The sequence below is a fragment of the Carassius carassius genome, chromosome 40 (genome assembly GCF_963082965.1).
Source record: "Carassius carassius chromosome 40, fCarCar2.1, whole genome shotgun sequence".
NCBI classification, from domain to species: domain Eukaryota; kingdom Metazoa; phylum Chordata; class Actinopteri; order Cypriniformes; family Cyprinidae; genus Carassius; species Carassius carassius.
The window spans coordinates 16870810-16886242 of NC_081794.1; the positions used below are offsets into that span (position 1 = coordinate 16870810).

A 15433-nucleotide genomic window follows, 5' to 3' on the forward strand; every position below is an offset into this window, starting at 1 on the left:
GTCTGTTTAAGTTTTTTTTTTTTTTTAAGCACAAATCAGAAATATGCACTTAACTACATTCCATTCCTGGTCAAAATAATTATTTTTGGCTATTGACAGTATTTTTAGAGGGTTGAAAATATTCAGAATCCCCTCTGTGAGAACACTTAACTCTAATATATCAACAAAACTAGAATTTTTAACCTGGCTTTATCCAATATTCAGATTTCCTGACAAATGTATGCAAATGAGTGTATTTTAATTAGGTAATGCCTAATTTGCATATTTAAACAGCATTTAAAAAAAACTTGAAATACAAAATGTATTCACTTAATGTACTATTAATATATGCAAAATTGGGGTATGGTGATGATTATGACCTGTAGTGTCTTGTATTAAGTCATAAATAAATATAACAAGTATATTTTATAAGCACAAGAAACATACAGCTCTAAACTACATATTATGAAGTTCAGAACAACTGAATTATTTTTGTGTCTGGCAAGAGGTGGTCATTGCAGTTCCAGAGTAGATGAATGCCAATGTCAATCAGGATGGCACCGTGGTTGTCATCTAATTGCCTACAAGAAATGAGAGCACCCTAGAGAACAGTGTTGCTATAACAACCCCCACTGAGTCTAATGAGAATCCAGTTGTATTAGTTCTTTATATTTAGAGCAGCACTGCAGGCCTCAGTGGAGAGGTGACCTGAAGCTTGAGATGGACAGGAACAGCCAAGACGCAGCCGTGTGGAACCAGGCCCTCCTTTTAAATGACACCCCATCCTTTGCTCGCTTTAGGGATCATTTACCGAACACAGAATCCTGAGCACAGCACCCAAAACATTTGTTATTCTGTGATAATCTGGGATTTGGTGTCACGGCTCAATTTTGCTCTCCCCTCCAGTATATTTAGCCCCTGAGGCATTCATAATAGAGCCGCCTTCTCTCTTTTCTTTCTTTCTTTTTTTTTTACAGAAAATTCTGCGAATCTGGGACACGATCACACCCGGGACTGAATGTAGGACGTAGGGTGTTCTCTCTTAAACTATGCCCACTTCAAGTTGCAGGAAGAAGCCCCCTGCGAAAGTCTGAGCCCCCTTTTCCAACTTCAAAAATGCTTACAGATTTCCAGAATTGATTACATGTAATCTAGATTATGTAAAATTCTTGTAATTAGATTAAATTAGGTTTTAAAATATTCGTAATCAGACTACAGTTACTTTGTATGGATTACAAGATTACATACCATGTACACGATAGCAATCATTTATTCATATTTTATTGATTCTCCCTGGATTCCTGTTTTTCATAATTTAAATGTTCCTTTCTAAAATTGCCTACCACTTCTAGACACTCAGAAAGTCTTCCAGTTTTGTGGACATTTACACAGAGATCTGTCATTAGTTCAGTGGCATCTGGATTTACAAAAATAATTCCAGGTTTAAGAAGTATTTCAACATTGCATCAACTAATTACAACAACTATACACTAATTTATTTAAATTATCAATTAGTCGGTTATTTTACCGTGCATTACTTTGGATGGTGTTTGTCTTTCAAACACATTACAAAGGCACAAATATTTTGTCATCTGATCCTCTTTCACCTAATAGATTTTTTATTGGAAGTACCCCTGAGATTTTTAAATAAATATTTAAATAATGAAATATCACATTTGCATGTTCATGCTTCTGTGATGTGTCACATGACATGCATATGAACAAATAAAATGTAAAAAAAAAATTCAGTGAGTGTTATATTTTGATTCATTTTAAAATGTATTTATTTTAACGTAACATTCTTATGATTTGTGATCCTGGAGCACAAAACCAGTCATAAGTTGCACAGGTGTATTTGTAGCAATATCCAGCAATACATTGTATGGGTCAAAAATTTTTCTTTTATGCCAAAAATCTGTTGGATATTAATTAAAGATCATGTTCCATGAAGATATTTTGTAAATGTTCTTCTGTAAATATATAAATATATCAAAACTCCATTTAACAGTAATATGCAATGCTACGAACTTCATTTGAACAACTTTAAAAATGATTTTTAATAGATTATTAATTTTTTGTTGTTTTTTTTTTGCACTCTCAGATTCAAGATTTACAAATTGTTGTATCTCAGCCAAATATTTTCCTATACTAACAAATCAATGGAAAGCTTATTTATTCAGCTTTCTGACAGTTTAAATCTCAGTTTCAAAAAATTAACCCTTATGACTGGATTTGTGGTCCAGAGTCACATTTAATCAATTATTAGCTTTTCATTAAACTCATAAACCCCCTGCAGAACCTTCATAAACCCAGTTTGGGAAACCTTGGCAATATAATATTTAATGCACTTAATTTTGTTGATAACAACAAATGGAATATATTTTCTTACTCTTTGTATTTTTATGTCAATATGGTATAAGATTATCCTATTTAAATCAATGTGAAAAACAAGATAGGTAAAAAACAAAATCTATAAGTAATTTAAAAGTAGTCTGATTACATTACCTAAAATGTGTAATGTAATGGATTACGTTACTAACTACAATTTTTGTCATGTAATTTGAAATCAGTAACGGGTTACACTTTGTAAGTGATCTACCCAGCTCTGCAGATTTCATTACCATTAACACATTCCCCCTTGCCTGATGTGATTGAGTCAACGCTGTCATTTCCGACTTTTCAAAAGACCTGCCACCCTTGGTGCTGGTCTCAGCCGCCTCATCCCGAATGAAGAAATGAGGTCAGCTACCCGAAGGGATGGCCTGGACGGAAGGGTGAAAGAGAGGTCGTTCTCCAATTAGAGGAGGGCGTGGCGTGTCACAGCCCACTGGAGTGCGGGCCAAGTTCTCACATCACTGCTCTGACCACAAAGCTGAAAAGATGTGCAGGGAGTGAGAGATTGGCCCTGGAGAAATACTGTTAGAGAGCACAGAGGAGGATGAAGGAGACGCTGCCCCATTGTTCCCGGTGATGGGAAGAGGATAGGGCTAACGGGCAGAATCTGTCTTCATTATGGGGTGTGAGAGGCGGAAGGAGCATCCAGCTGGAGATGACAACATGGGGCGTGTGTGTGTGCGTGTCAGAAAAACAGAGCTTGTGAGTATCCAGACAAAAACACATATCTCCTGGGAGAATATAATGAAGTCTGGTGTTGCCATTTGTCCTCTGCTTGCTCTCTTATGGCAGATAGGTGTGAATTAGGGGAATTCACGAAGGGATCTTCTCATACACACCCCATTTCATTATTTTGAAATGCCACATGTAGCTTTTGCAATCTGCAATAAATCAGTCGAAAGGACCACGTTCCCACAGCAGCCTTTTTTTGAGTTTTTTAAACTAATGGCCTCCATCTGTTGTAAATATGTCAAATAGCAATTTTCACCATTGCTTGTGCTCATGTGCAGGCTTGTAATAGCGTTTCTAACAAGTTTGCAACAAGTTTTTAGTTAACTAAGTAGTGCATGTGGGCACGCAGGTCATCAAGGAGAGCATAGAGTGGGCATAGTTACTGTTTTATATAAGACGAGCAGCAAGTGGATCGAGCGAGTATTATTAGCATGTGCTTTCATAAGAGAAGATTGTTTGCACATGAATACGTTTGATTGTAATTAGCAAAAGACAATCCCACCCACTGAGCTGCATCAAATAGGAAACCATTAAGGATTGAGGCCATCTAGTGGTGTGGATGTGAACCACACAGAGTGATTTTCATAAGATAATAAGACAGAAACATGCATTGATGAAAATTTATACTGAAAATGAGAAGCAGCGCCTCAGAATACAGATTAGATTCCGTTTCACTGAGACTGTCACACATTATTCTGTATGACCAGCATATTGCCTTGAGGCACTGATTTCAAGAGGGAAAAATCTTATAAGGTTATTTTTTTCCTGTGATTTCCTGTGATTCGATTATGTTATCTGCCTGCAGGCCTGTTGAAAAACTTTTGAACATGAACAGGAATGAAAAAGTAGTATTATTTAGTTTACGAGGCTTAATGTGTGGCACAGTAAATTTTACTTTGACATCTGCAACAGTCATGCCACCCCCTTTAAAATTACAGATTGCTGCTGGTAATATTATTTTGCCATGTGAGTTTATGTCTTTCCATCTGCGTTGTATGCATATATATATATATATATATATATATATATATATTAGAAATCAGAAGCTGAGGGGTTTTGTATCACCCTACAGGATTGACTGATTCAAAGGGGATTGAGTTGAAATTATTTGACAAAATGTTAAGAAAGAGGACACAGGGAAATATGAGAGACAACAGGCAGTTATACAGTGCAGCTGTCATCTTTTACAATTTTTGAACTGCAGTTTTCCACAAAGCTGTTTAATGTTTTTGTATAATCCGCAGTGGGTTGTTTAATGAACATTGTACAAAGCATCAGCTGCAGTACGTCTCTCATATCACTCAGCATTTTCTTTCTTGTAATTGAATAATTTCAGCTGCAATCAATATTTCATGTCCATTTATTTCTTTAATTGATAAGTAATCATGTAATGAGCAGGATGGTGTACAGTCAGCCAGTCATTAATCCAAAATAAACTACTTTAGGGTGATACGAGAGCTCCTGCTGAATGATGGTGTCCTGATCAACCTGTCAGGATTTATTTTGTCATAATGACTGGCTGACTGTACTTTATCACTTACATATCACATTGCAAATGCAATAATACACACTGAATTTGATTTAATGTAATATTTACTAAATGTCTGAACTAAAACCGTGGTATTCTCTCTATATACACAGACATGACAAATATATCCCCACTAATTATTATCGAAAGAAAATCACGAAACTTCTAAAATGGAAAAAAAAATACTTGCCGGTTTCTTTATTACTATCCATTTCCTTCATGTAATAGGCTCATTAAAACATAAATTATAGATATTTTCGTTATTAAATATGAATGCCGCTTTTTTTCTGGCGAATTAAAGCAGTGGTAAATCTTTCTGATGCACTGTGCTGTCAGGAGAAATTGTGCACAGGCTGATAAACTATCACCTTGTTTGGTCCTCAATAAATTCGGTACATCTGTTATTCTGCCAGTTAAGATGGAGTATAGCTGCCTCTCTATGAGAGCCTTTATTAATAATAATAAATTGTCTTCCGCAAGGTTGCTAAGACAGAGTGATGGTCATTAAATGTGATGTTCATATGCTAAAATAAACCAGTGCTTATAACCTGAGCGCTTTATGTTGGCGGAGTGAATCAGAACAGAATGACTATGATATAATCTTAAAGTCCTCTTTCTTTATCTCCCTCCCTCTTTTTCTTTCTCTCTCTCTCTATTTTTACAGGAAAGAGGCAATATCAAAGTGGTGTTCAATGTGGGCACCGATGACATAAACATCGAAGAAACCTCAAAGTTTGTAAATGATGGAAAGTACCACATAGTTCGCTTTACGAGAAGTGGTGGTAACGCCACCTTGCAGGTGGATGATCTGCCAGTCATTGAGCGCTACCCAACGGGTAAGAGCCCTCAGCCTTTATACGCATGTTCACACACACACACACACACACACACAGTCTCAGCCATGCAGCTATTCACAATGGGAACAATAAAAGGCTGGCAGAGCTCAGGAAAAAGAGTCTGAATCACAGGGTTAAAGACAAAATACCTTTGTCTGTGATTGTGGTTTCTCACAGTTAAAAAAAAGGTAACCCTGGTATCCTTTCCAAATGTCAGCAGAGATGATTGCTCTTGGGGCTTTAGAAGGCTGAAAATGTCAGAGCCAGGGTTATCAAATTCACCAGCCTCTCAGTCGCCTGAAAAGCCCTGACAAAAGCTTGACAAGAGATCAGCGATGAGAAATAATCCCATTGCACTCGTTTGTCAATCATGATGAAAAGGAGCCGGCTGTATTAGTCTTTTAATTTTTATTTTCCTTCAAGCTCTTCTTAAACCATCTCTTCCTTTACAGAGATTATTTGCTCTCGATCTTCGCAAACGTCTTTCTTCTTGGGAGCAGACGTGATAGACTGTTGAAATGTCGAGTGTTTGACGACTGAAGTGGTAATGAAGCTCGGAAAATCTCATGCTTCCCATAAATGCTACGCTGTCGTCCGTTGCTCATCATTGCGTTCAATACGGCTTGTCCTTCAATTCAAAATGTGCTGGGAAAATGAAAATGTATAATCGTGAGACACACTAGATTCAGCTGTAGATACACTGACTGGTTGCATAGAATTGCATTTTGTATTATTTAATTGGGAGAACAGTAAGAATCTTAACAGGATTATCCTAAAACCAAGAGTTGACATATTGTATTTAAAACAATTTAGACAAACTAGGCCATACACAAAAAAAAATATCATAGAAAGACACATAAGTTCTTGGAAACAGAACTATAAAGAATACAGAGGGATAGAAATAGAAACAGACACGGAAAAAGAGGTACTGTTTTTCCTCGTCGAGACCCTCTCATTGTTTTAGTGTAAACAAACAACCCAAATATCAGCAGCGTCTTTCATTTGGAGTGGAAGACAATTGCTTGTTAAAATGGAGCCATTGTAATGTGCCATTTTCTCTCAGCTTCCTGTTTCCATTGTGTCTGTGGATTTAGTGAGCGGTGCGCTAGTGATTGTCTGAATACTAATGCATCTCATGTCCATGGCAGAATGGAAGAAACTTCCACTGAAATATAAAAAAAAGAAAACTTGTCATGACCGCTTCATTTTAATCAGCGCTTGATTGACTCTGCTCTGTGTTAGACGAGATAATAAATGCATTGAATTTAAATTGACAACGAGGGAGAACAAAATGGGGAGCTTGTTTATCTTGAACAATTAGTTCTGTAACTAATATAGCTTTAGCATAAAAAGAAAGCCTGCAATTTTTCCACCCACTCTTAACCTATGCTATCATTCTTTCACCTAACTGACTGGATTGTCATGCAATTGTAATGTAGTAATAACATATAGCAATAAAGAATGTATTAAACTAAGAAATTGAATTTTCAATGTGAAACTTATTCAACTCCCTGCTCAATTCATTTCCCTGGAGTCTTGTCCATTTTACTTGAAAAAAAAAACATTAATAAAACTTATCAAAATAACATCTAAATGTCACTGAATATACATCAGGAGTGTTTTGTATTGCATATTGTTATTTTAGTAGAAGAAGGAGGTCTTTGTTCTGACACTGACTGGGAGGACGGATGATATTTTATAGCCATCAAGCTTTTTCTTCTGCAGAACTTGATTTTTGGCTGTTTTTATATTAAATGGAAACCAAATCAACACAGAATCCTACTTACTTTCATTGTACTATATATATATACTATATATATATACTATATATATAGTTCATTGTACTATATATATATATATATATATATATATATATATATATACAGTACAGACCAAAAGTTTGGACACACCAAACTTTTCTTTATTTTCATGACTCTGAAAATTGTAGAGTCACACTGAAGGCATCAAGAGCTATTTGACCAAGAAGGAGAGTGATGGGGTGCTGCGCCAGATGACCTGGCCTCCACAGTCACCGGACCTGAACCCAATCGAGATGGTTTAGGGGTGAGCTGGACCGCAGACAGAAGGCAAAAGGGCCAACAAGTGCTAAGCATCTCTCGGGGAACTCCTTCAAGACTGTTGGAAGACCATTTCAGGTGACTACCTCTTGAAGCTCATCAAGAGAATACCAAGAGTGTGCAAAGCAGTAATCAAAGCAAAAGGTGGCTACTTTGAAGAACCTACAATATGACATATTTTCATTTTTTTCACACTTTTTTGTTATGTATATAATTCCATATATAATTCCACATGTGTTAATTCATAGTTTTGATGCCTTCAGTGTGAATCTACAATTTTCATAGTCATGAAAATAAAGAAAACTCTTTGAATGAGAAGGTGTGTCCAAACTTTTGGTCTGTACTGCACTGTATATATATATATATATATATATATATATATATATATATATATATATATATATATATACTGTATTTATCTTAATTAACAAAGAAAATATATTTTGTGTTCAGCAAAAGTCATAAAGGTTTGGGACAACATGAGGGTGAGTAAATGATGGCACAATATAAATTTTTAGGTGAATTATCCCTTTAATGTAAAAATGTTTCTGACTGTTAAAGGAAGTTGAGAGTGAAACATACTGCAGTTGCTGTTTTCAGCGAATGTGATGGAAAGATTTTTAAGAGTTCTGACAGCTCAGGAAATCACAGATTTTTAAAAGCACTTTGATGAAAGGTGAGGGGCGAAACCCTCTATATAGCATCTAAAATCACCTATGCTTTATGTCCAGTTGTAGACATTTTTAAATGGACGCAATTAGCACTTAAGTACACCTTTTTCATAAAAAAAAGAAAAAAAGAATGTTCCTGACAGAATTACCGCCACACAGCTACTGCTGGGCACAAAATGGCCACAGCGTGAGGTTTGGACTGGCGGAGGGACAAATTGAGGTGTTGTTGCTGTCCTTGAAAATCACTGTGTATTGGATGCAGAACAGATATAAAACCACAGAAATGTATTTTCTTTTAGATGCCTAGTGTCTAAAAAAAGTTTATAATAAAAGTGTCTAATATTTACAAAGAAAGGGTGCTCAGACTGTTAGCATGCTAAGCTAACTAGGCAGTCGTTTTCACTTTACCCAAGAAAGCCTCAGGCAACTGCCCCCTTATTTAAACAGAAGATGAACACTGCATGTGTGTGTATGTATGTATGTATGTGTGTGAGTGGGTGGGTGGGTGTGCGTGCGTGTGTTTGTGCAATCATGCACACAACTTGCCCTTAGTCATCTGGTCCATCCCGCTTCAAGAGCTCCTATTGCTTTTCTTCCCTTCTTGTCTTGTTTCTTTTTAGCTATGATTTGAGACAAATTACTCCTTTCACTCTTGATTACTCTAGGTAAAGTGCACAAGTGGACATAAATCACAGTTAGACCCGACTGCACATGGCAGGAGGGAGAAAATGACAGAATTAAAGAAGGGGAAAAAATACAAACGAATGAAAGTAAAAGGAAAGGGGGGGGACTCGTTGTTATGGACTGAGTTTCAAACTTCTTTCCGCTCTCACAGCAGATTATTGGCGCTCTCAAACTCAAGTCTAGAGTCGAGCACTCCATCTGTCCTTACGTGCAGCCCTGTGGAAGGCTTATTTCCTTGACCGCAGGTGTTCTTCTTCTACAATCACCCATCAAAAACAGTATTGTACTGTGTTTGAGAAGCAATTTAGTCATGTCATTTCAGTGTCGGATACAGAATAAAGAGCTTTACCTCAAAAGTGGTGTCGACTAGAGCAGCCATATTCACGTGAGGTGGCATAAGCTTAAATTTGGTGCTTTAAATGAATAATTTGTCAAAATTTTTCACCTTGCTTTGTCAAACCTGTATGATTTTCATTCTTCTGCAGAACACAAAAGGAAATTGTTTGACTAATGTCTTTGCTGCTATTTTCCACATAATTAGTGTGAATAAAGATCTAACTCAGATAACAAGATATTTCATGGGGATATTTCACATTCACTTTCATTACTTGAAAAAGAGTATCCAATATATTTTTTACAAGATTTTCCTTTTTGTTTTCCACCGAAGAAAGCAAGTCTTACAGTTTGATGATAGAATTTTCAATTTTGTCAGTATTGGTGCATATGTATAAAAGAAACGAGAACACATTACAATGGAAATTTGCTAGTAATTCTCACTCTGAATTTCTCACATCATAGCCTTTCAGGCTGATTTTCTCATTGAGGAAACATTTTTATACATAGAGAGAGAGCGAGACTCCTTTCTGATTGACAAATAATAGCTATAGTTAATAGCTCATAGAGTAAAAATTGTGAGGCGTAATTATACTCTTTGGAAATCTGAGCAAGTCAGGTTTCATGTTGAATTTTCCAGCGAAGTCAGGAGTGGTAATTATGTGTGGGCCGTAATGGGAGTGAAGCAAATGTTTTCAAATAATCTCAATTTACCGTACCTGGTTAAACCTGGACATGTTGCATAAATATCTGCATTTAAGCACAGCTTCTGCTCAAGATCACGTGGCGCTCACCGTAGCGAACAAGCATCTAAATGTTTGCATATACTGTAGACATCTCTGAGGTCAAAGCTTTTGTCAGAGCAATTTCAAATTCACATGGGGAACATGAACATGAGCTGATCTTACATGCATTACTGATGAACTGATAATCTTCCTGTTGCTTTAATCCTTTGAGTGTTTTTTCTGCTACTTTGATGTTTTTAAATGTATTGTGATCTGATAATGTGAGATTTATCATATCAAAAATGACTGAAAATAGACTTTTTAGATTAGATAGCAAATGTGAAGCTAAAATCAAATTGGTTGCAAAACGCTGGAATGTACTGTAATGTCAATATTTCGATTAAAATGAGCTAGTTTTCATGTATAACTAGATGAAAAAATTGCTAAAAAGATTTAAAAGATTACTATTTTGTAAATGTACTATGTAAAGGAGTGATATTGTGTATAAACGATTGAGTTTGGTGAGTGAAGAGTAGGTGCATATTTAACATAGTGCTTCTATTAAAATAGGGTTAATTTGTTTGCTTAAATTTTAATTTGAATGAAAAGCTTCATCATTCTTATGTATGCAACCTTGGTGTTCCAAATAAAAAAAAAATGAAAGAGAAAATAAGAGGAAAAAAAAGAAGAAAAAAACAGACAGTTAAGGTATATGTCTCACTGTAGGTTTTAATCTTTGACCTTTCAGATTTTTAACAATGAAATGTCTCTTTAAACTTTAAAGGCAACATTGATAACGAACGCCTGGCGATTGCTAGACAGCGAATCCCATATCGGCTTGGTCGAGTAGTTGACGAATGGCTACTCGACAAAGGTAAAAACACTGATTAAAACTTTAAATAAAAGATAATTTGATCATAAGCAAGTGATATTTTGCACAGCAAATAAACCATCTAAAACATAAATCCCCTGTATAACCAAGTTTAAAAATTAAACAAATGTAGTTTGTAATATATGCACTGTACAATTCAATAATGTGTTGTTATACTGTACTTGTAAACATGTCAGAGGTTAAAGGGACTGGTAATATACTGATAACTGAAGTTAGTTTAATCATTAACAAAATATGTTTACATCATTAAAATACCTATTTAAATAATGTTATTTTGCAGCTGTAATAATCTAAATGACTAATTAAAGTACATGTCCACAGTGGAAATTATTTGAATTCATAATGATGTACACACACTATTTAATTTATATATGCATATCTTCTTTTCATGCTAAACATATTTCTTTTGGAAGCTGCTAAAGTGCACAGTTAAAATCTCGAAGCAAATGTCTCTTAAATAGCTTCAATGATTATTGGCATCAGATATGAAGTCCCTTTAACAAGCAAGTTAAACACACAAGTAGGGAAAAGACTTGAATGCATGCTGCAATGTATGTAACAAATTGAATCGTTCAAAGTGATTTGTTTTCCAAGTTTGCTTGTTTTCTTGCTTTCCCTTTTCAATGGAATTATAACCATGATGAATCATTTGTAATGTCTCATGTAGTTGTAAAGCCATTCTCACATAAACCTTATTTCAGTCTAATTAATTTTAATTGCCATTGCCCTTGCTGAAAGGCAATCTCAATAAAATTTACTTGACCTGTGCATACAGGCTTTGTGATTTGCAATAAACTGCTGTATTTAAGGATTACCAGTAATTTTCTCAAACAAAAAAGGGGGAAATTTGTACTTTCTACAGATGAAGAATATTTTGTCTCTCATCTTAGTATGTATTTGATTGTCCTTTTAGCAAAGTCCCATTGATTTGTTTTGGGACCCAGCTTTCTCATCCCCTTCATTTTTTTACTTTGTGCCAACAGCAGCCATTAAATTACAGTCGATAAATTACCAGTGTTGCTGTTAGCATTAGTGTAATTTATTGCTTCATGATCCTCAGGGAAAATAAGGTTACGGTTGTTGTGTGTTTTACCATCAGGACTTCCATCAGTTCTGTTTTTGTGTGTGTGCGTGTGTGTGCGTGTGTGTGCGTGTCTGTTTGTTAGCGTGTGCATGTGTATGTGTGCGTCTCTATGACGTGGGGGAGCGGGCTGTTGAACATCCTTGTATTTTCTGTAACGTTCTTCCCCGGCAGGTCGGCAGCTCACCATCTTCAACAGTCAGACTACCATAAAGATCGGAGGCTGGGAGAAGGGCAGTCGGCCCTTCCAGGGCCAGCTCTCGGGGCTTTACTACAATGGCCTAAAAGTGCTCAACATGGCCGCCGAGGGCGACCCCAACGTACGTGTGGAGGGTAGCGCTCGGTTGGTGGGAGATATGCCCTCTTCTTCTATTACGCCCCAGTCCAGCGCCTCCGCCACGGGCAACCGCTCAGAAACGTCGCCCTCCATCACCGACATCACCACTACGACTGCATCCAACCGGCAGGGCAAGCAGACCACAACTCCACAGGTCAGCGGCCACTTTATTCTACTTTACTATTCTGTGAAAGCTGATGCTGCTGTTCGGTATATTTTTGTTCTTCCTTGTCAGATTGTGACATGAATGGGAAAACACTAGGGTTTTGCATTCAAGAAAAACTTGGAATAAACTGGGAATTTTACAGATGCACTCAGTGATTGATGTACATTTATGGCAGTTACTTTGGATTTATCATGCAGTGATGAAGGTTTTGCATTGCTGAATTTATGAAGCGTACGGTTTACTGTCAGACGTTTCATTTCTTCCACAAGCAAAAGTGTGTGAGAAGTCTGCCCCCATGAGGCACCCTGCTTCATTTTAAATAAAGCAGCTTTTATTACGTTACTAGTATTATTATTAACCTTATCATGTCTTGATCCCATGTGAGTGCCCATGATGTTATTTTATATGTTTACATAAACTTTTTTCCAATTTGTTTGCTCTACATCATTGCTCTCGGACTCGCTCTTTATTCCTCTCACGTACACTCGCTCAGTTTCTCTTTTACCATCCAAAACATTATAAGTAGTGTTTCAATAAGTGACCCAGACAGCAATAAGGCACGTTTAAACTGAACTTTGTGCTCTCTCAAGCAAAAGAGGCCTCGAGACTAAGACCAGGGCGCTTAAAGACACATTATCGAACCGCCAAAGGGTTTCGGCCCAGCACAATTCAATTGCAATTGCCATAAAGTGATTGGCCGTTTCTTTTGTAGATGTGCTGTGGCTCAGGATGAGAGAGAGTGCCAGGACACTGGTGTCAGTCTTTATGAACAGAGAGAACCCACAGGCAAATAGAACAGGGCCATAAAGGGGAGAAATCCATGGGGAAGATGAGAGCACTATAGGTCCTTTACAACTCACAGGTTCTCTCTTGCCAGTCTGTCTCTCTCCGAGTCAAGCGCGAGGCATCATTCAGGACCCTGACAGTGAGCTCTAATTACAGTGGCGCTGTAATTACATGTCAGAGCAGGAGGCTGAGCGGGGTGATTGACAGGCTTGCCAAGGCCAGTTCAGTCTCGTCTCCTCGTGCGTGACTTTACGCACTGTGATTTAGCTTCCACAACAATAAAATCGTAATTTGATATGGTTAAAACTGATTCTGGCCCTGCATATTAAATTACCTTCTCCCTTCTCAAGGGCACTCCAGGCACGACGTGTGAAAGCGATAGTTGTGCAATAACAGATATTTCGATCTATTAGTGCCCAGTCGTGATGTTGGCTTATCATGGCCTTGTGTGTGGATTGCATTACAAAATGGTGGGCTCGCTGCCCTCCACACACCGTCGATGATGGTAAATGTTGCCATGGAAATCTGAGACTCCTTTCTTCTCGGCACAGCGGCGTCTACACCACTCTCTAAGTTTGCGCCATCTGCGTTCCATTATCATCCATTACAATCTCTTTCTCTCTCTCAGCACAGTTGCGATGTCCAAATCAACGGCTTCTTTTTTTTAAGATGGATTTTTTATATCTAATTAATGATAAAAGCTGGATAGAGAGGGATGCGAAATCAAAGAGGAGTTTGTGGTTCTTTGATTACAGGCCTTTGTGATGCCCATTAGACTGGAGCGGCCATTAGACCGGAGAGCTCTCTGTAATAAGAGCTAATGGAACTTCTTGGGCTCTCCATCTTCCTAACACTTTTCCAGAGCGTCTGTCAAGGTCTCCCCCTTAAGCATCCTCGAATTAGCCGAGATCTGAATGAAGAAGGGCTGAAGGAATTTAAGTGGTGCTTGAGAGTGTGAAAATTGCTGTGCATTATGCTAAGAAATAGTGAGATGCGTAGATACCTAATTGTACAATCTATATGAAAAGTTTGTTAATTGGAGGAACTGAAAAATTTACTGATTATAATTTGAATATATTACATTATATGAGTCAGTGGTGTATAAAAGTGATCACAAGAAAGAAATGGAGGGGGTGTATTTAAAAGGAAGAGAAAATCTAGTTTAAAACATCTGTCAAGTTGTAGAATTGTATTTATGATACTGGTTTTGAGAAATTTTAAAGAAAAAATGTATCGTCACCTAATTGTTAAAAATGTAACGTGGTGTATGATTCATTTGTACATTTTATTTATGATATTTAATCAAATCTAATTGTTTTTCAGGAGTCTGAGCTAACCAATCATATCAAAGCAAATTTTTATTCAGAAATTAAAAACATGCTCATCATAGAAGACGTGAATTTGAGTCATTTTCTATATGAATTGCATTTTTTATATATTTCTGAATAAACCAAGAGAGCGTCACACCACTGACCCATATAATTAATGTTTGATAAGTGAGCTCTAGTAGAGAATATTTAAAATTCTTAATCTATTTTATTTCAAAATTTTGCTTTGTTTTAAATGTAAAAATCCTAAAACTTTCCGCTTGTTTCCAGCTTTAAAAAAAGATTTTGAGTCCCAGATTGTCAGCTTGGCCTTTGTAGAAAAAGGCGCTGTAGATAATAGAGATGATTTTTTTAATTGTACAAACGCTTTACAAACGAATAGCTAAGAAGGAAATAGTTTTTCATGCAGATCAATTGATTTGCTTGTAATACAGCAAATCTGTGTGTAGTGTAAATGAGGTCTGTAGTCTTTGGAATAATTTAGCATACTTTGCATGACCAGTTTTTTCATTTAATGGCTTCAGATCTGCTCTGTGAGCATACTTAATCTTAAAATGACGTTTGGAGCTTGGATTATCCTCAGATAAACTGGTTCTGCTATTGTCTGACAGTGGCTCAGAGCATATAAGCTTTTAAAGTAGCGTTAATGATAAGCCAGCAAGAGGAGAAGCATTGTGTTTTACTCATTTCTGTTCAAACAGCCGCCACAACAAACAAACAACTGAGGTCGTCTCAAAGGAGCCCAACATGCTTCGAAAAACACATGCATGCACCGTCTGCTTGAGACTGACAGATGAGATGTTTAATATTTCTATCAGAAGTTGATTTCCTTTGTGACTACCCCCCGCACGACTGATGTTCAGAAGTGACAGCTTTTTTATTA

General features: G+C 36.8%; 1 protein-coding gene across 21 annotated transcripts in view; it reads left to right on the plus strand.

Annotated features, from left to right (window-relative positions):
- LOC132122239 (neurexin-1a) overlaps positions 1-15433 on the plus strand; it is a 175692-nt gene that overhangs the window by 141845 nt on the left and 18414 nt on the right. For 14 of the 21 annotated variants that reach the window (XM_059532247.1, XM_059532250.1, XM_059532251.1 and 11 more), the window contains 3 exons: positions 5298-5469; positions 10745-10834; positions 12108-12424. In XM_059532247.1, coding sequence (XP_059388230.1) covers positions 5298-5469; positions 10745-10834; positions 12108-12424 — 579 coding nt within the window. The remainder of the gene's footprint in view (positions 1-5297; positions 5470-10744; positions 10835-12107; positions 12425-15433) is intronic. The other 7 variants (XM_059532261.1, XM_059532262.1, XM_059532263.1 and 4 more) reach the window with 1 other exon arrangement.